Genomic DNA, 20,816 nt, shown 5'->3' on the forward strand with positions numbered 1-20,816 from the left:
AAAAAAATTAATTATTTTTTTTTTTACCAAACTCTGCACTAGCCCAGGACTTTGTCCCAGACCCCTGGTCAAGGAACAGAGGCAGGTCCAAGCAAATCAGTGTTCAGGTGTCCTGGGCTGGGCCTCTCTGCTACTGTCCCTGGGTTTGCCTGCCAGGTGCCCAGGCCAGTTCAGCTCTTCAGGTGTGTGTGTGCCTCAGTGGTCTCCTTGCCTTGCCAAGCCTTCCTCTGATTAGCTGTCCTTCTGTCTGCTCCTGTGTACCCACTGCCTGCCCCTTCCAGCCTTTTCCGCATCTCAGAAATTTCAGGCCTCCATGAAATATGAGCACAACCCCTATGAGTGACTTCATTCAAGTTTTGGACACCTGGAGAAATCAGGTGATGGCCCAGAGTGGTTCAAACCCAGGCCACAAGCAGGAAAACTGAGGCTGGGAAGGTCTGCCCTCCAAGCACTGGGCACCCAGTGTCCCCCAGATAGGAGAGATGGGGACCCTCATTCTACCCAGCCCTTGTCTTGATCCCTGCAGACCCACGCCTCTCTCTCTCTATCTGACTCTTTACTCACTGGAACATGGGCTCCTGATGTGAAATCAGCCAGGAAGCCCTGACAGGCTGCTCGCTCCCATACCGCCCCCTCCCCGCCCCTGCCGGTCCCCAAGCAGGCCCCCGCCAAGGCTCAGGGCCTGCTTCTGCTGTTGCAGGTCACAGGGAGGTGGTGGACAGAGGACAGATGACCTCCCTCTGTGGTTCTGCAGAATGAACTGTAGCAGAACTAGGGCTGGACCTGGATGCTAAGGGTGAAGACGGTGAGGAGGAGACCGTGTAAGATCTTGGAACTTCACCTCAGGGCTCAGAGGCTGCCCTTCTGCCGAAGCCCAGTCTGAGCTGGTTTGAGTCTGGAAGTCTCAGGCTCAGCCTGACGAGGTGTAATGATTCACGTGGTAGCTGCTGCTCCACACATTCCAGCCACAACCCCCAGTGCTTAGCACGTGAGATGACTGGCCCGGAACCACACTTAGTGGCTGGGGCATGTTCCTAGGGCCCCCCCACCTCAGGGGCGACCTCTCCCCAGGTCTTCCCAGCTCCTGGGGAGGAGGGTAGCACACTTTATAGTTTCGAAAGTAACTCTCTAGTTCACAGGCTGGAAAGAGGGGTGGGGAGCTTGTCAATACCTGGTCTCCAGGTAGGGAAAACGAAGCTCGGTGGGACTTCCTGGTGGTCCAGTGGGTAAGACTCTGCACTGCCACTGCAGGGGGCGTGGGTTCAATCCCTGATTGGGGAACTAAGATCCGGCATGCCAAAAAAAAGAAGAAAAAATGAAACTTAGAGAGTAGACTTGGACTGGCCAGGGGCACATAGCGAGACTATGACAAACAGGGTTCTTACGGGAACTTACAGGGTTCCTGCTCCTGGCCTGGGCAACTCCCAGTGTCTGACTCCAGGGAGTATCCCAGGGCGAGGAGTAAGGCCATTGGAGGGGCAGGGGGCCGACTTCAGCTTTACAGGTCAGCGGGCAGCTGTGTTCAAGGGGGAAGACCTCCTGTGCCCTCTGTCCCAAACTTCCCAGCGCCCTGAGCTTTCCCCCATGGAGTCTGTCCGCCCTCTGAGCCCACACACACCCCCCTGCTCCCATCCCTCCTGGCCAGGGAAGCGAGAGGCTGGGGCTCAGCGCCTGTTCTGTTCTGACTTGTGGATCCTGTTCGTGGCCTTGGTTTCTCAATGTGTCATTAGCAGATGGGCAGTTCAAGGCCGGAATGGGCCACATAAAGTGCCCAAGCCCTCGGGTCCTGGATATAGACCTGGGAATCTGAAAACCTGAGGTGCCTTCTCCCCATCAGCCTTGGGGGCTTGCCTGTGCAGGTCAGGCAGTATTCCTCCAGTGGGCCCCAGCCCAGGGTTCTGAGGGGCGAGTCTAGCTCTCAGCTCCGGGGACAGGAAGTCATATTTTGGTCCCGGGTCCTGAGGAAGGAGGCAGGGGGAGAATGGCAGCTCAGACCCAGTCATGTTTACTCGGGCCCGGCCCCCTCTGAGCTCAACAGGCCCATTCATTGGGAGCCCCATAAACCCTTCGGGGCTCCCTGAGGTGCACAGCGCCTGGACGCCAGGCCTGGCTGCCGCCCCCAGACCTGCTGGAGGCTGTGGGCAGCATGTGGGGCATGAGGGAGGCAAAGCCGGGGATGGCCATGGGGGACCCAGACATGCCTCGGCTGCCAGAGTTTTGCCTTGGGATAACGGTTTCTGCCCACGCGTACTGTGGAGCAGTTGGGGAAATCGGAGTGGTCTTCGTGGCTGTCTCCCCTAGAACCAGGCTCCCGAGAGCATGTCCTCCAAGCACATCACCTTCAAGGCAAGCCTGATGCTATGGTGGTCCAAACCAGAGCTGACTTCCTGGTAAGGACCCCACGCCTGTCCTTGGGTTGTCCACAAGCCACGCCCTGGCAAGGTGGGCATGGGTGTGCAGCCCTCCGGGGTGGAGAGAGGCCCTGGCCGTCTCGAGCGCTCTCTTCCTCATCTATTCAAAGGCAGATCTTCATGAGAAGTGGAAACGTGGGGACTGGATGGGTCACTGAGCGATGAGGTCCTAAGGTCTGCTTACTCGCAGATCAGGAGGGGTGGTTCATATCAAGAGTCCCACCACACGATCCTCCCACTCTGCTTAATCAGATGGGGTCAGATATTGTCCTGTGGTCCCTTGAGATGGAAGGAATACAACAGCATTTAGTGAAAACAACTGTGGGTTGGGGGTCTGATCCCACCTGACTCATGTGTGACCTTGGAAAAATCCCTTCTTTGCTCTGGGCTTGCGCTGACCGGACTCAGAGGGGATGCAAAGCAAAACTCTGCTCAGCCGCCGGGGTTCCATGCTGGCCAGGGAGGATGAAGGTGGGAGCAAGACTTCCCACCACAGACTCCTTTCAGTAGCTCCCCCACATGCATGGGGGCATCCTGGCCATCCGCTCAGGGACCCTGGCTGGGGGCAAGAGCGGAGTCTCCTTTCCCTGACGCCTTCCAGGTGGAGTGTGACTTCCCGCTCCAGCGGTTGTAAAATCCCCTGAAGCCTGGTGGGTCCCTAGTGGTGGTGGGGGTGGGGGAAAGGAGGGGGAGGTGGAGGGGGACGGGGGTCTGTGCCTCGGAATACCCCCCTCCCAGGCGTGTTTGACACGTGTTTCCGCCTCTCCCGGCATGGGCTCCTGCTGCTGCTATTTATAACCTTTAAGAGCTCCTGCCGACTGCAAAGTTTTCTTAAACTCAAAATATCACTGAGGTCCTGGGCACACGTTCCAGAGGCCGGCTGAGCCCTGCGGTTTGAAGGGACGAGGGGGCCGGGGAGGAGGAGGGAGGAGTGGGAAAGGGGTTAGCTCAGACCGTGGGTCTCGCCTGGGGGCAGTAGTGGGGAGGCCTGGGGTGGGGGAACCCCTAGTTGTTGCAAGTGGGGGTTCTCCTTGGCCTGGAGGGACCCTCTATGTGGGTGGTCCTTGTTCAGACCGGGCCATTTGAGGACTGCTGGGCCATCTCTCTCTGGACCTCAGTTTCCCCTCATCCTGAAAGCCTCAGGGCCCGCTAGCTGGGCGAAGCGATGAACTGGCAGTGACACTGGGAACATCTCGGGCTGCGACCAGAGCTGTGTCTGCCTGGCTGTCCAACACCCGGCAGGCACAGAGCCTGGCCCAGAGGCGCCGTGGACGTTGGCTGAACTGGCCAGAAGGGGAAGTACTTTGGGGAAGTTTATAAAACTGTGTGGGAGAGCGATGTTCAGAGAGGGACAATGGCAGGCCAGAGGTCACCCAGACCAGGTCCCCAAGCCTTCCCAATACCCAGGGCCCTCTCGGGCTGTGGAAGAGGCTGAAGGGTCCCAGCTGGGGACAGGTGAGTCACCACCTTGGAGGAGAATCCAGGGGTGACCGAAGAACGGCTATGCGTGGCTCAGCGACCTCCCTGGAGCCTGGAGGGGGCACTGCTCACCAGCTGGATCCAGGGAGGACTGGATGCAGTTCAGAGCCACACACCCAGCTCCTCCTGTCCTGGGCCACTATTCCATCTCTGGGGCCCCTCTGCCTCCTCAGGAGTGAATGAAAAGCTCAAGCCCCGTTTCCCAGGGGGAAAGCAGAGGCCCCGGGGACCATGGACTCAGTCATGCTCTCCACCGGGAGGCTGGTAGTTAAGCTTCCTCTGCCTCTGCGGGACCCCTTTCCTTTCCTACCTTCCTGAGCTGCTGTTGAGGGTGCAGAGGCAGGGAACAGGAGCACTGACCTCTGGGCCACCTAACATATCCCACCCCTCCTGCAATGCCCTTTGCCCCACAGCCGGCTCCAGAAGCCATTTCTGGCCCAGGGAGCAGAGCTGGGTCCCAGATGGAAGGGTGGCCACCCCCGCCCCTCCCACTGGGAGCTCCACATACATTTTCCAATTTAAGCATGACCACAGAGGGCTATTTAGGGGTGGACAGGGGCAAAGAAGTGATGACCTAGCAGAGAGAGGAGCGGGATGGGAGAGAAAGGAAAGTATTTTTGAGGGTCAGGCCTCATGGAGCCTCTCCTTTGATCAGATGCCTTTCTGTGGCCCTCCTGAATCAGATCACTTACTCCTCAAATGTTTGAGTCCTTATTGTGTGTTGGGCTGGCTTCAGAGGCTTGGAGGCCCTGCCTTTGGGACCCATTTCCCTACAGGCCCCACTGCCCCGGGGTTCCCATTGACTGAACCCCGAGGAGTCTCTGCCCCTTACTGCCGGACTTGCCCTCCTCTTCATTGCTTGGTGGGGGGGTTCATATGCTCTTCAATGTCCCCTTTTCTTCTAGGTCTTCCTGCATCTGCTTCTGTGAGACCTCAGGTTCTTGATTTTTGCCCCTCTCTTGAGAGACTGCAAGCCCTGAGAGCAGGGACTGGGTCACCTCTGTGGGTCATCTCCAAGCCCTGTCTCATCCTGTATCTCTGGGGGAGAGGAGAATTACTTGCTGGAGCTTTGGACTGCCCCTTGCCCCTCTTATCTCTCAGTTGCTATGGAGACGGCCTTCCTCTTCTGAGCCTCAGTTTCCCCACGAGGAGGGAGGGAATCCCAGGATCTCAGAAGGAGCCTCCTCCAGCCTTTGGACACATCTCTTGTTCTGCGGTGTTAGAAAGTTCTTCTCCAGGGAGTCTTATGAGGTTAAACCTGATGGATTTGGGGGAATAAAGTGTTAGTTGCTTAGTCATGTCCGAGTCTTTGTGACCCCGTGGACTGTAGCCTGCCAGGATCCTCTGTCCATGGAGTTCTTCAGGCAAGAATATTGGAGTGGGCTGCCATTCCTTTCTCCAGGGGATCTTCCCAACCCAGGGATCAAACCCAGATCTCTGGCATTGCAGGCAGCTTCTTTACAATCTGAGCCATCAGGGAAGCTAGGGGACAGCCAGAGGGGCTGGAGTCCAACACCTCGATAGGAGACTGAAGCTTGGGCGGCCTGGGTCTGCATGGAGTGTCCACTCCAGTGCTCCAGGCCAGACCAGCCCAGCTGAACCTGTGGCCTCTGTCCTCAGTACCTCAGTAGGAAGATGGGTCTGGGGAGATCCCAAGGCCAGCAGGGGGCTGTGGAAGGGGAGAGGGCTCCTGGCTGGAGCAATTGATGGTTCCTCTTGGTTCCTGACCCCAAACTGCATCTACATTGATTATGGGGATTTTGAGCACGCTAGGTGGGAAGTGGGCTGAGGGAGGGGCCTGCTATGCCTACCGGAGACCAAGACTTCAGAGGAGTGGGGCTTACAGGCAGGCAAAAGTCCCAAGGGGCACAGGAGCCCCCCAGACCCTCCTCTGTTATCTGCAGCCTTGCATGAGCCCTGTATTCATGCAGAATTCCAGCCGATTGTTCCCTTGTTGACTTGGTGCTAAGCTCTAAGCTCCCTCAAAGAAGCTCCAGCCTTCTCCGAGGCACTGTGACCTGGGCAAGGGGCAAAGGTTGGTGCGAGTTGGGGAAGGAGGAGACTCATGTCCAAAGATGTCCCAAACTGACTGCCAGAGGGGTTTGTGTGTCTGCCGAGCTGACCCAAGACCCCATTCCGTTGTACAGGATGGGCAACACTGAGGTCTCCGGAGGGGAAGTGTCTCCAGTAGTCAGTGAGGGGCCAGGATCAGAACAGGGGTCCCTTGCTGGCTCTGATAACCAATCCCAGGACCAAAGCCTGGATCAGCTTTGGGTGGGACGTAATGCTTTGATGTTCCCAGCACTCCATCCATCACCCTCAAAACAGCTTCTCTAGCCAGCCAGGCTGCAGACTTCTCAGACACAGTCTCTGACCATTAGCCCTGGCTCCAGAATATAAGAGGCTTCCTGGACCCAAGGGTCTCAAATCTAGATTTTGCAGAGAGCTGGGGACTGGGTGTCCTCTCTGTGTCTCTGCTCCAGGCCCCCACGCTTGGAGGTCCCTGGGCTGGTTTGAGGGGGTCATTGCGCATTCCCGGGCATTTGTGAGTCTGAATCTGCCTTGGTGTCCCTGCAGCTCTGTAGCCCAGCGCGATGGCCCCTGCCTGTTCCCCGTCATCCCCTTCGCCCTCCCACTGCCTGCTCTGGGGTCCAACATCTGGGAAAAGAATGGGTCGGGAGCCTTCCAGAGAGTCCTTTCCCACGAGAGCCGAGCTCTGACCCTGGTCCTTATCTGGCCCAGGCGTTCCAAGAACAACACAGATGCTAAGGCTCGCAGGCCCCGAACCTGGGGACGCTGACCTCCCCAGGCCCAGCTGCTCTGCTCTGGCCTCTATTCCCCTCTGTGAATGGGGTGGGGGTAGGGATGGCTCTCCAGGGGGTTCAGAGGGGAGGCCGTGGAAAGGTTCCAAGACTGTGGACACACTCAAACTCACATGCATGTGCACTCACACTGCCACCCAGACCTCATCATCAGGCAGGCCTGCTATGGGGCCCTCATTGCTCTCATGTTCTGCCTTTCTCCTACTTCCTAGAGCTTCTAATTCCCACCCAGAGCTCTTCCTACACCATGAGTTTGAAGGTGTGAGGTGTTAGGGGTGTGTGTATGCAAAGGCACGTGAATGAGTGTATACTCGCGTGCAAAGGGCATGTGTGGGCAAAGGGTATGTGCACCTGGGTATGAGGGTGTGTGCAAAGGCATCTACAGAGTGTGAGGGTTTGTGTTTAAAGGTGTGTGCTTAGGAGTGTGCCGGCTCATGGTCCGAGCACCTGTGGACAGGCTTCCTGAGTGACTGTGAGCCTGTTGAGTACGTATGAGTGCATCAGTGCATGCACACACTTCGTTGTGATTCTAGTCAGCCCCAGAGTTGAAAGGGATCAGGTGGCTTGGGGGTGCGTCCAGGGACCAGTGGGCGTCTTCAGACACACACAGACACACAGTGAGGGTGGGTTAGCCTGACCAGGGGACCCTGTGAATGTGTGTGTGTGTGTGTGTGAACGCGCATGTGTGTGTTGTACTTCAGACATAAATACAGCGGGTAGGCGGGCTGCAGGTATATAAATACCCACACCGGCAGGTACGGGAATTGACCCTAACTATTCTTGGCCGGGGGCTTGGGCCATTTTTAATGCAGCTCCACACCCTGAGCCACAGAGGGTGTTTGTGTGGCCACTGGAGGCAAGGACACAGCTGGTGCTAGGTAGGTGGGGTGGGGACTGCCGGGGTCTGGTGGGGACAGCCGGGGTCTGGTGGGGCCACCAGCTAGGTGCGGTCTGCTAGGGGACGGGGAGGGCGGCCCTCCCGGCCACCACTGCCTCGGCTTCTCTCACCCCCACCTCACCTCCTCGTCATGCCCTGCTTTCACCTGCCCCCACCATCCTTGTTCCCTGCCCTACAGTCCTACCACTGCCTCCTTGTAGCGCCCATCCCACCCTCTCTTCCTGCATCCCAGTTTGATGAGTGCTTCTTGTCCACTTGGGGCAGCCTTAGGGGGAGTGGAAGGGAAGAATGAATCTGCCTTATACTCGGCGCAGGGCTGAGGTTGGGGGCGGGAAGGCTGTGTGCACATGCATTGTCCGCAGGCTCTGGGCAGCTCCATCCTGCCCTGGACGCTCCCTTTGTCTCTGGCCGACCTCAACGACCCTCCCGCTCCTGTCTCCTCCTGTCTCCACCTCAGGGTCGTTGGGTCCGTCGCCGCCTCTCTGTCAGCCTCTGTGGCTCGTCTCTGCCGCAATCAGGGTCCCTGTCTCCAGTTTCTCCATGACGGCCCAGGGGAGCTGGTTCCTCCCCGCAGCCAGTGTGAACTGTTTGCCTGAGACAGTCGGTCCATCCAGTCAAACAACCACCCAATTCAGACTTCTCGTCTGACTGACAGGGTTTTTTTTTCTCCCTGCTAAATTTACTTGCATTTTTGACTGAATTGGCCATTCAACAGAGGTTGTGTCCACATGCCCATACCCCGCCCCACGCTAACAGATGAACGGGCTCCCAGATGGACACGCACACAGATCCAGGCGCGCCCAGGCATGCTTCTTACACACGTAGGGTCACAACCTCGTGTAACACACGTGAGCACACGAGACAACATACGCCCGTAAGATCACACCCCGTGTGTGTTCCCATCCTCGTGCACACAGGGATGCGTTTTGTCACACACAGACTGCACACATCTACCCGCTCGCACACACGTTCATACCTCATGCCGTGGGGTCGGCGACTGTACCTCCTCAGACCCCTTCTGGGGCAATCTTGGGGAGACGGAAACCTGGGCAGAGCCCCCTCCCAGTAGCAGCCTGGGGCAGCCGGCCCCTCTCCCCTGAGGCCAGCTCACCCTCCTTCCTCCGCCCTCAGCCTCTAGGTGGTCATCTCGGGCCGCTGCCGAGCCCCTGCAAGCCTCAGTAGCAGCTCCCAGACCCTGATCCTAAAAGGGGACTCTTTTTTTTTCTTCCAAGGACAATAAATATTTGCTCTTTGGGAAGCTGCTGGTGGGAGGGTACAGGGTTTGGCCCAGCGGCGGGGAATGTCCAGGGCAGTTCAGGGAGGCCGCAGGCCATGCTGGGGGAGGGGCCGAGCCCCTCTAGAAGCTCCACCAGCAAGGAGAACGGGGGAACCAGAGCTAGGCTGCACCTCACTCCCTTCCCTGGGACCCCAGCATCAAGGCTCTGTTTTCTCCATCCCTTTGCGTAGCATGTTGGCACCCTCTTCTCCTATCCCTCCCACCTCAGACTCCTCTCTCCCAAACCTCACCCCGTGAAAGCCGTTTCCCACTCCTATTCATCTTGTCACCCCCCACCCCTTTCTCACACACTCAGATTTCCAATCTACCTCCTTAGACCAGCCATTGAGGGCATGGCTGATGCCCCCCCCAGGCTGGGTTCCTGACAGCAGAGCACGCCGCCCCCCAAAGTGGACCCCCACAGCCCAGGCTGCGCCCTCCTGCAAGGAGAATCAGCCTGGACAACAGTGTCCCCCGCCCTGTCCCCCATGAGGCGCTGGTCCCTGGAGGCTGCCTCCCTCCCACCCCTCCCTCATCCTCAATTGGGCTCCCAAATATAGCGGCCGTGGCCACAGCCGGCCAGGACACCACAGCCCCAAGCGTCAGTCCTGGGCCGGGATCAGAGGGGCAGGAGCTGATTATAGGTCCCTGGGCCAAACCCAGGGCTTGCCTGCCAGCCCGCTGGGCCCTGCCACCCCCACCCCCAGAACCACAAGTTTGGAGCATCTGGTCCCCGTCAGCACAGTGGGCAGAGGGAGGGGCCTGAGGGGTGTGTTTGGCCTGCAGAGGACAGAGTTGTCTGTGTGTGGTGTGGGGGTGGCGGGGATGGGCTCATCACTGCTCAGGGCCAGTGACTGTCCTCCAACTCGGGATCACCGGGCCCCACCCACGGCCATTGTACAGATGGGGAAACTGAGGCCCAGAGGAACCAGGACCAGCCAGGGTGGGTTACAAGAGCAGCAGAAGTCTCCGGCCTCCCCCTTGGCCGCTGCTTCCCATCTTTCAAGGCCTGGGGCTGTGCCTCCGGGAAGCAGGCCACATCCTGTTGGTGGCAGAGCAACCCTGCTGGGAAGTCCTCCCTGGAGTCAGACTTTCACCCAAGGCTCCAGGAGCGTGGGATGGCACACAAATTCCTCTCCTTCTCCGGGTCCTCGTGGCTGCCTCGTGCCGCCTCTAGCCAGAGAGCCTGGGCAGCTCCTCCTGCCCCTCCTGGGGCCTCGGTCGCCTCATCTAAGCAGCTGGGCAGGGACTAGGGGCTCTGCATAGGGTTCATGTTTATGCGCGCCAAGCACGTTGCGGTAAGCGCACATCCGTGTGGGTACACGCGTGTGCCCTGGTGGGTGAACTGCCGCCCACGGGCCTGCCCCCGCCCAAATGGGGTCCCCGGGACCTGCTGCACAGCAACATTTGACCTACTTCTAAGGCTCTGGGTCTGGCCCAGGCCGCGTTCTTGACTCCTCCGGGAAGTTTGGGCCCAAGTCCCAGCCCAGGGGCCGCGGGCCAGGAGAGGCGGTCCTGGGCGGGCCAGGGCGGCCTGTGGAGCCTGCGGCCTGGGGGACAGGGCACGTGGGGAGCCCGACCCTCCTTCCCTGCCTCTGGTTCCTGGCCCCCAGGGACAGCCAGGCCTTCCCCATCCCTCCCTCTCCCCACTCTCCACTGCTCCCTGCATGTGGCCACCATATTCTGAGCTCACTAATTGGCTGTGACAGGATGAGGGACATTCCTCAAGCCCCTCTGAACACTGGTGGGAAGGTCTGCCAAGCTCTCCCCCTCTGCTGTTTGCCAGGAGCCCACCCCTCCCCTGGCCTGCTCCTGTCTACACCGGGCAGCAGGCAGTGTCTATCTGGAAAACCAGTGGCCCCTTTCATGGGTCTGGGTTCTGGGGTCTGGGTTTGGGTTTACAGGTCTGGAGTCTGGGTTTCGAGTAACTGGGTCCTGGGTATTGAGTCCTGGATCTGGACTCTGGCTTCAGAGTCTTGAGTCCTTGGCCTAGGGTCTGGGGTCTGGGTGGCAGGTCTGGATTGGACACCCTGGGTTTTGGAGTCTGGGTCCTCAGAGTGGGGTCTGGTCGTGGGTTCGGGGTTTCAGGATCTAAGTTTGGTCAGATCCTGAGGCCTGAGTCTGGGGTCTGGGCTTGGCGTTCCAGGCTCCAGATTTGGAGTCTTGGGTCTGAGTTGGGATCCTGGGTTCCGAGGTTTGGGTTCAGGATCCGAAGACCAGTTCCTGTCCCTTCTACGCCCCCTGCTGGCTGGTCATCATGGTCAGGTCACTGCCTGTACCTTCCGACCGTCCCCACAGCTTCAGGCTCTTGAGGGGAGTCTCAGAATGGATGCAAGTGTCATGAAGAGCAGGCCTGAGCTGAGGGGGTGGCAGGTGGGTTGAGGGGCAGCTGCTGGCTGCACTGCTGTCCGGGGCGCCCCCGGCAGACACCAGAACTGTCGCTCCATCAGCAAATCTCCCCTGGCCCTACTCCAGGGATGGGGTGTGGCCAAGGGTTCCAGTCTTCCTGTGAGAGGTCGGTAAATTGAGATGTTTGGGACATCGGCTCATCCAACATTTATGGAGTGCCTACTGTGTACAGCAGGCTCTGTTCGAGACCCTGTGGATATACAGCCCTGGAAGACCAAAAATTCTTCCTATGCCAACTGACATTCAAGGAAAGGGGCTCACATAAGAAACAAGGGAACAGCCTCATATTAGGGTGCAAGAATGGGGGGTCAGGGTGAGAGATAAGGCGGGTGGAGCTGGTCCGGAGCAGTCTGAAGAGGCTGCTAAGTGGAGGTGATATCTCACTGTGGCCTGGAGGTGACAAGGAGCAAGTCATGGCCAGGGTCGTAAACAAGGACACCAGGAGGAGGAAATAGCAAAGGCATGGGGGCCGGAAAGAACTAAGAAGGAAGCCAGTGTGGCCAGGGATCTCCTGCCTCTCTCCATGGGCCCCTCAGAAGTCGGGGCCACGTGTTCCTCAGCTGCGGGGTGCGGGGTGGGGAGGATAGTAAGGTGGCTGCCCCCAGAGAGGTCTCTGGAATGTGCCATATGCACTGGATGGGCCACAGCTCAGACACTGGAGCTGGGGGAGTCAAAGGAGAAGGATCCAGACTCCCTGTCTTCCCGCAGGCTCTGCCAGGATCTTGTCTGCTGGGCTGTCGTTCTTGAAGGGCATGGCGCCCAGGCTGGGGCTTGGGAGAGAGGCGTGAGTGCCAAGCCTTGTGTGGCTTGTCTTTACTCTCCATGCCCGTCTCTCCCTGTCATAAAGTCCCCGCCCCTGTTCACCTACCTGCCCACCGCCCACCTGCCTGCCCCGCTTTCCTCCTGTCCTCCACAGTCCATCTTGCTGGAAGTCAAGGGGGCTGATCCCTGCAGAGTCCCTGCTGGGGGCTGGGCATTAGTAATGGGTTGAGAGTGGCCCTCTGGGGAGAGTCTGGGCACCGCTGCTCCCAGGAATCAGAGCTTTGACAGTCAAAGGCCCAGGTCCCGACCTCCATCTGAGTCCTGGGGAGGGAGTGGAGGATGGCTCTGTATATGATCTCCCCACTGCAGGACCATATCTGCTCTGGGCTTGAGGGAAGGGGACCAAGACCCCCCTTCCCTGACCCCCTCTCCAGGCAGAGGGAGGCGGTGCTGTGTAGCTCTGGTGGGCCTGCTGAGTCTGCACACCCCATCACAGACATGGGCCCCGAGGCTCAAGGAGGCGCACGTCACTCATCTCCTCTGGTGCTCGCTGGTGTTGGGAGGTTTCCGGCGGGTGGCAGTTGTGTACGGATGGATCAATGCGCTTGGGAGTCTGGGCGCCCCTGTGTATGTCCGCCATGTTCCCCCAACGATGAACGAAGCGGGGTTGGGCAGTGTCTTGTTGGCTGTGCCTGTGGGTGGCTGGACTCCCCGTAGGACGTCCAGAGTCAGTTGTCCTGAGGTCAGCAGAGAGATCTCTCTCTCTGTGTCCCCCTCTGTCTGTCTTCTCCTCTTGTGGTATTTCTGACTGGTCTCTGAGGACCCTCCCCCACCCCTTTCTTTCTCAATACTCTTGCCAAACATCTGGAAGAAAAGTGAAAAACTTGCCTCCCCCCCAGCGCCGGATGTTGTCAGATTTCCAGATGTAGGGTGTTCTGTCCTCCAGATGAGGGGAGGACTGTCCTGTGTTCCAGCAAGGAGGGGACCCGGCCCCACCCCTGGACCGCTGTCCCCCCCCACCGAGGGGACCTGGGCTCCGCAGGAAGGCCTGGGGGCACCCAGGTGGAGTGAAGCCTCCCCTCCGGCTCTACCCCCCACCACCTCCCTACACTTGGGAAATCCCCGGGGGCCTAGGGGGAGGGGGGCAATGCCTCTGAAGTTTCTATCAAAGGCTCCAGGCATTTAAAAATAACAGGGAACACCTCCTTCCCCCGCCTCCCCCCGCCCCAGCACAGACTCCCGGCAAGGAACCGAGCCCAATGTGTTTGCAAGATGTCCCAGCGCTCTGAGTTCTGTGCCTGGAAGGGCTTCCTGCCACCTCCGCCCTCCCATCTCTCCCAAGGGTCACCCAGCCAGGCTGCCCAATGTCACCGCCATCCGCTGAGGGCTAGCACTTCAAGGTAGCACTAGGGGGTAGGACAAGGTGGGGCACCCCGGGCTGAACACCCCGGGGGCACCCCTCCCAGCCCCCTGGGATCCTTCAGAGACACAGACCCTCTCAGGGCCCCAGCTAAAAGGTTGGCAGAGGGCAGCCTGGGGCGGTGGGACCGGGAGGGTGCAGTGAGGCCATGCCTTGAATGTGCCAACCAGAGGAGGGGCAAGGGCAGAGGGTTTATGGTGTGTGAACGAGGGTCTGGTGGGGAGCAAGCCCTGAGGTGTGTGGGGAAAGGGGTCATGGAAGAGGGGCCGTAGGAAGCGAGGGAGAAACCAAGACGCTGACCTTGGGGCCAGGCAGGTGCTGAGGCAGGAGGCGGTGGGCGCTGTTGGGCTGCTGAACTGGGCTGGGTGCCGGCCCTCAAGGGAGCAGACCCCCTTTTACTGCCATTTAGGGTATTCCCAGAGCCGGGGGCCGCAGCTGCCGGCGAGCCAGACACTCACACAGACGCAATAAACACCCAACCCAAACACACAGAAGCAACACTCACGGACCGGAATGGGCCCCACAGAGACACGGACCCTCCTACCAGAGATACGCGGAGACCCTCCCCACTGCATGCCAACACCCAGACAAACAGACAACGCACGTGGACAGACACGGCCCTCCCTCTCCACCTCCGTGTAGACACAGGGAATTCGAGGTGCAGATGGGAAGTGTAACCCAAGGGGTGCCCTTAGGTAATCCCTGTCCTTCGGCATCCAGCACAACGCCCAACATGCCCCGGGTCCATCCTCCCGCACCTGTTCAGTTTATTGGCCTTCCGAGGGACAGCAGGCCCTTGTGTGTGTGTGTGTGTGTGCTTTTCGGGGAATGCATGCGGGCTGAGCAGTGGCCGCTGTCTACCCTTCCCCCTTCTCTCCTCAACAGGTGACTGGGAGGCCTGGAGAGCCCTCCCTCTCCCCCACCCATTCCTGAGCTTGAACAATGCCCTTCCCAGGCCCCAAAATAGCCCCTGAGTCTATCCAATGTCCTTTTATGGCCCTGTCCCCATTGTGCCCTGCAGGGGTGGGGCCGGGGTCATGAGGTGTCCAGGCGGGATAAAGGCTGGTTGCAGGAGGCTCACCTACCCTGTTCTCGGCTTCCTTCTCTACAGCCCCGCCTCTGTGCTCACAGCCTCCATGGCTCCCAAAAAGCCAGATCCCAAGAAGGATGAGGCCAAGGCAGGCGCCAAAGCAGCTGCAGCTCCGGCTCCCGCACCTGCACCCCCACCTGCACCCGAGCCCTCCAAGGAACCTGAGTTTGATCCCTCCAAGATCAAGGTGGGTGCGGAGGCCATGTTTTAGGTAGGAAGGGAAGGGTAGGTAAATGAATCCCAGAGTGGACCTACCCAGTGGGAGAGTGGGCTCCAGAAAGTGAGTACCGAGCTCTAGCTGGAAGCTTCAGCATCAGGAGGGCTGCAGCAGGAGAGACGGTGGTCAGACAGCAGGCAGGACTGCCCCAGTGTTGCTGAAGGGGCTGTCTTTTTGGTGGTTGGAAACTCACATTCCCCTGTCCTTTTCCTTGGACCTTACTTACATCCTTGGGGAATTCTGGGCCCGCCAGTGTCCCCCACCCCTGCAGCCAGGCAGGGACTTTTCTTGTCATACTGTGGGGTTTTAAGTCCATGCCAAGTCCCCTGGGGGGAGACAGGGTGGGAAGCAAGGCTCCTGCCCAGGCTGGGTCACAGTCACCCCCGCCAAGGTCCCTGAGCCCCAGAGCTGGTGGGGCCTCAGCTTTGAGGTGGCGACGCTGAGCCACAGTCTGGCTAGGTCATGGAGAAAGTTGGTCGTGGAGCTGTGACCAGTGGCCCCAGGAGCCCTTCCCCAGCTTGGCTCGGAAGTCTTTCTCAGAGTCTAAACTTGGAGAATGCGCCGTGACTGCCACCTGTGGCATCCACATAGTGGCACGCACCCGGCGTCCCGCCTGCGTCTGTTCTTGGCTGGCTACTGGCCACCGCTGCCCTGGCTACTGGCAAAGGGGCCCTGTGGAGCCATCCCAGCCCTTCAAGGTTCCCAGCAAGACTGCAGCCAGTCCTCACAGATCCACCTCCACTTCCCAGATGGCGCCAGTGGTAAAGAACCTGCCCGCCAACGCAGGAGACACAAGAGACTCAGGTTCGATCCCTGGGTCAGGAAGATCCCCTGGAGGCGGGCATGGCGATCCACTCCAGTATTTTTGTCTGGAGAATCCCATGGACAGAGGAGCTTGGTGGGCTACAGTCCATGAGATTGCACAGAGTTGAACACGACTGAAGCGACTTAGCACAGCACAAAGGTTCAAATCCCCCATATCTGCTCCATTGCCATCGCTGCTCTAAGGCTTGGTTTCTTCAGCTGTGAAATGGGACAATGAGCCCTCCTCACAGGCTGTCGGGAAACATTCACAGCAAGTGATCCCTGGAGTCTGCCCCCACCCCGACCACCCTCAGACCCCAAGTGTGTATCCCACAGGCAGAGGGTTGGACAACCCCAGGGCCCATGGTGGCTTTGTGTGGTCTCCACAGATCTGAGGTTGCAGATTTGCCCTTGAGCAGAGGAACTCATGAGGTCTCTCCTGCGAACTCTGCAAAAAGCCAGGCCAGGACCCCAGGGCACCTAATCTCCGCGGGCTTCCTGGCAGAGGGAGCTTTCAGGTGGCCAGGAACAACTTGGTCGGGTCTTCCCAGCACAAGGTTGAGCTGGAGGGCTGGGAGGGGCAACCCGGCAGGGTGGCTGGGGCAGGATTCTGCTCTGCGCTGGGGTGCACTGGGGCGGGGACTCCACGGGAGCCTCAGTGGGCGAGGTGCCAGTCAAGTCCCCCTCCCCCAAGCTCCTTTCCCTGGTGCGTCCTTGACCTTGGGCTGAGTGACTGCAGTGATAAAAATAGACCTGGTATTGAGTGAGGAGGGGGAAACCGGGTCCCAGGAGGCCTCCTGACCTCAGGTGCCCCTGCCATGGTCTTGCAAATGCTCAACAGCTCGGGCCCTGGCCCCATCCTGTGCCACGCTGGGGGCTGCCCTGGGCTTGTAGATGGGGGTGTGTGAGACTCAGGTGTAGGCGGGGCCAGGTGAGTGACAGTGCTCAGCCTCGAGGGCTCTGGGCGGCGGGGGGGGGCAGACACACGCAAACAGGTGCACACACAGGTGTGTGAATGCACATGTTCATCACACACACCCCTCCTGTAGATGAGCTCTTATGTTGCAGGGCTCCCTGGCCTGTACCCTCAGCTCAGCCCCTCCTGCCACCTGCCACCCACTCCCAGTGAGATGAGGTGCCCCCATCTCATAGACAGACTTGCCCACTGGGCCCCAGGCCCAGCAGAGCTGGCAAAGCCAGTGTAGTTAGATTCTGTGGCTTCAGGCACATCTGTCCAGGACTAGGGGGTCTCAGGTAAGGCCCTGGGATGGAGATTCAGGGCACAAGGCTTCCCTCCGCATCACTTCCCCGGATGAGGCCTAACTGGTGTCAGGTCTGGGTATGCACAGACCCAATGCCGTCACATAGGACAGGTGAGGAGGGGTAAGGAGGTGGGGGGTGGGAGTCAAGGTGGACGGCAGGAGGTCCTGGGCGGTGGAAGCTGGGATCCTGAAATGTGGACAGGTCGGGGCAACCGAGGGGTTGAGGCCCCGGCTGGCCATGGAGTGGAGTGACCAGGAGGAGGCCTGGCCCCATCCTCTGAACTCGGCACTCAGAATTTGGGGGTCTCCTTTCAGATCGAGTTCACTCCGGAGCAGATTGAAGGTGAGTGTGTGTGTGGGGGTCTTGAGCCCTGGGGCTGCAAGGCTGGGTCCCGGGTCCCCAGGCTGAGAGTCCTGCCGGCAGTGTGGGACAAGTTGGGTGGGCTGCCTCTGGAAGTGTCCACAGCTCACGCCCCCTCCCGGCAGAGTTCAAGGAAGCCTTCACGCTGTTCGACCGCACGCCCAAGTGCGAGATGAAGATCACGTACGGGCAGTGTGGGGACGTGCTACGGGCGCTGGGCCAGAATCCGACACAGGCCGAGGTGCTCCGTGTCCTGGGGAAGCCAAAGCAGGAAGGTGGGTGCACTCAGCCTAAGATGTCCCCATTAGCGCCAGTCCCTGGGGGAGACTGCCCTCGCTGGTGGGGGGGCAACATGGGAGTGTCCCCACTGTGCACTCCTCTGACACCCTCCCGTTGTCTGGAGGAGGACCTGAGCCCAGCCTCAGGGGATGCTCACAAGCAGCGATGGCTCCTGTATCATCTGGCCGCATGCCTGTTAGCCGGGCTTCCTGGTCATAGGGACTGACAACAGCACAAACCAGCTCCAGTGGAGTTGTGAGACCTGGCCTGGGTCTCCAGCATGCTCGCCCTGTCCCTCCTGGCCCCCTGGACATCCCTCTGGGGAGGGGACAGGGCCAGCTGCCCTCACCGCCTTGGCCAGAGACGGTTGCCCACTTTGCCCCAAGGAAGACTGAGACCCAAGCCCCCGCCGCAGGTACAGAAGCCCCAGACAAGGTCTCTGACCTGTCCAGCTGCTCTTGTCCCACCCTAGGTAGTGAGGAGAGTGGCATCTGTAAGAAAAATAACAAGGTGCTAGGAAGAACTGCTCCCCCAAAGGAGAACAGAGGGGCTAGACAGCCCACAGTGGTGCCGCTGTCCTTATGAACAGCAGAGGACCATGACAGTCATGCAATTCTCAGCTGACTGTAAAGTGCCTGCTGGAGCGCTTGGTAAATGGCAAACTGGTGTAGAGTGCACTGGGGAGCTGGGTGAGGGGAACAGGTCCTCACTGTCAGACATGGCAAAGGGGCTGCCTGCCCGCCCCTCAGAGCTGGGTGCTTGGCCATCTCTCCACAGAGCTCAACTCCAAGATGATGGACTTTGACACGTTCCTGCCCATGCTCCAGCACATCTCCAAGAACAAGGACACCGGCACCTATGAGGACTTCGTGGAGGGGCTGCGGGTCTTCGACAAGGAGGGCAATGGCACAGTCATGGGCGCTGAGCTCCGCCACGTGCTGGCCACGCTGGGTGAGGGCGGCCTCCTCCCGGCTCCCAGCCCGCCTTCCGGGGACATCTGGGAGAAAGCACGCTGTCCCCCGCCTGCTACTCCCTTGTGAAATGGAGGGTGATGCTGTCAAGGTGCCTCCACGGCAGGAGACCTAGAAAATCTATGCAGGGAATTTAGAAATTTAGGTGGGGGATAAAGAAAGCCAGTGGGTGCAGCTCACAGAACTGGAAGGGCTCTGAGGACGGGGCGGGACGGGGTGGTGCACCCAAGGAGGGTCAGTCAATCCAGTCCTGGTGTTTGTTGCCTCAAGGTCAAATTCCGGAGCTGAGAAGGTACTGTGCCTGCCTCTTGGGCATCCTGACTCCCACCATCAGGGCCCTGGCTGGCAGGAATGTCCCCTTCTCAAACAGAATTTTTCCTACAGCAAATATTCATTGAGCTCAGATCGTGTCTACTCAAAGCGACCCTTCCTGCATCAAATATTTATTGAGTGCAAATGGCAACCCACTCCAGTGTTCTTGCCTGGAGAATCCCAGGGACGGGGGAGCCTGGTGGGCTGCCGTCTATGGGGTCGCACAGAGTCGGACATGACTGAAGTGACTTAGCAGCAGCAGCAGCAGCACTGTGTGATCAGCCCTGTGCCGGTCGCGGAGGTTATGTATGTGTGCGCGCGTGTGTGTGTGTGTGTGGCTGGGGGAGGTAGGAGGTGTGAGGGATACTGCAGTGGGCGTTCCACTGGGGGGACCGGCATGGCACACAAAAGCACAGAGTCAGGAAAGGGAAGGGCCAGCCTTGTCTGGGCAGCAGTGGTGGTGTCTCTAGAGCTCCTCCCTGGTCATCCCCAAGGTCCCCAGCTCTATCCTGCACATCTTCCCTGGTCTCCTCTTGATGGAGGGAGACCCGCCAGACTATTGAGGACAGGGGACAGTCTGTGCCGGGGACCTGAACAGCAAGATGGCGCTGTTATGGACGGAGTCTAGGCTCAGAGCGGGCACCAGGCTTGCACCCCAGGGCTTGTTCTTTTTGACTAGTCACTGATTCTCCTGGTTTCAGAACTGAGGGGTGACAGCTCAGGCTTCGGGGTATACCGGTCTGAGGCATGGGGAATACTGGAGAGGCACACCCACCGTCCAGAGGCAGTCAGGGGTCCGCCCACCCTTCACACCTCGACAGTGCTGACTCAGCTTCCCACTCCTGCTAGGTGAGAAACTGACAGAAGACGAGGTGGAGAAGCTGATGGCGGGGCAGGAAGACTCCAATGGCTGCATCAACTATGAAGGTAAACTCAGCAGGCAGGGAGTCTGCTGGGGGGACGCATTGGGGTCCTAGGGTCCCACCCTTGGCTGCTGGAGTGGGGCGTCATCACCCTTGGCTACCCAGGGCCAAACCCTGCAGCTCACTCTCCTTCTTTCCAGCGTTTGTCAAGCACATCATGGCCGGCTGAACCTCTCACCCCAGGTGAGACCGCCCTACTCCCTTCCAAACCTGTGACCACCTTTGCCACCTCTGCTGATGTCGGTCCTGTGGTCCCCCTCCCACCTCTTTCATCCAGCTTCCCTGCTGCCCCCTCCCCAGCCCCAGCAATGCCAGTTCTCAGCTGACATCCTGCTGCCCGGCTCCCCGCTCTGCAGTAACCTGTGATCACGTTTGTTCTCAGGGAGCCCGGGGGGAGACGGTGCTGGGGCAGCTCGTCTTCTATTCGTGATGCGGACACCAGAGGCTTGGAGTTGTGAAGGGCCGGAGGGGAGCTCATGGAAACGCCTACACAGGCTCTCTCTGCACAACCCTGCAGACCACCCTGCAGGCCGTCATCACTGCCATCAGGCTACCTTGGCCAGTGACTGCATCGCTGACTCCACCCCTTGGGCCTCATGAATAAATGGCTCCTTTACTTCCTCCTCCTAACTTCCTTGCTTTCTTCTTCCTTTCTTTCTCTCCTTCCTTCTTTCTTTCTTTCTTTTTTTTTCCCTGGCTGTGCTGGGACTTCATTGCAGCACACGGGCTTAGTTGCCCCACAGCATGTGGGGTCTTAGTTCCCTGACCAGGGATCGAACCCACGCCCCCTGGATTGGAAGGCAGACTCTTAAATCACTGAACCACCAGGGAAGTCCCCGCCCTCCCCCTTCCACCTTCTTTCTTCTCTATAGCCTTTTGGTTGACTTTTGTGAAATATCTATGTGCCACACAGGGTGAGCTCTGGACAAAATGGTAGGGGGGAATCATTTTGAAATCTCTCCTCCTGGCTTATCCCATCGAAACTGTGCCATCTGGTGTGCCAGACCCTCAGTGCCTGCCCACCAGGATGCTGGGCTGAGCTGGATGAGGACTGCCTCCCCTCCCCTTTCCCACTTCTGCAGATAGCAGTCATGCTCTGGTCTCTAACACAAGGATGCAC

The 20,816-nt window shown here is 59.2% G+C and overlaps 1 protein-coding gene across 1 annotated transcript; it reads left to right on the plus strand.

The window, feature by feature from the left end:
* The first annotated feature begins 14,560 nt into the window (after positions 1-14,560).
* MYL3 (myosin light chain 3) lies at positions 14,561-20,326 on the plus strand. The gene is made up of 7 exons (XM_086368926.1): positions 14,561-14,754; positions 17,166-17,193; positions 17,337-17,486; positions 18,268-18,441; positions 19,623-19,700; positions 19,837-19,879; positions 20,079-20,326. Exons 1-6 carry the CDS (start codon positions 14,614-14,616, stop codon positions 19,863-19,865), a joined length of 600 nt encoding a protein of 199 aa, XP_086225052.1. The 5' UTR covers positions 14,561-14,613; the 3' UTR covers positions 19,866-19,879; positions 20,079-20,326.
* Positions 20,327-20,816: the final 490 nt, after the last annotated feature.

The sequence above is a fragment of the Bos grunniens genome, chromosome 22 (genome assembly GCF_055505025.1).
Source record: "Bos grunniens cultivar Pamir isolate PY7600 chromosome 22, Bosgru_T2T1.0, whole genome shotgun sequence".
Taxonomy (NCBI): domain Eukaryota; kingdom Metazoa; phylum Chordata; class Mammalia; order Artiodactyla; family Bovidae; genus Bos; species Bos grunniens.

Coding starts and splice junctions, on each gene's coding strand:
- MYL3 (XM_086368926.1), top strand. CDS start 14,614: ATGGCTCCCAAAAAGCCAGATCCCAAGAAGGATGAGGCCAAGGCAGGC. Junction 17,194..17,336: donor CACTCCGGAGCAGATTGAAG/GTGAGTGTGTGT, acceptor CCCTCCCGGCAG/AGTTCAAGGAAGCCTTCACG. Junction 18,442..19,622: donor CCACGTGCTGGCCACGCTGG/GTGAGGGCGGCC, acceptor CACTCCTGCTAG/GTGAGAAACTGACAGAAGAC.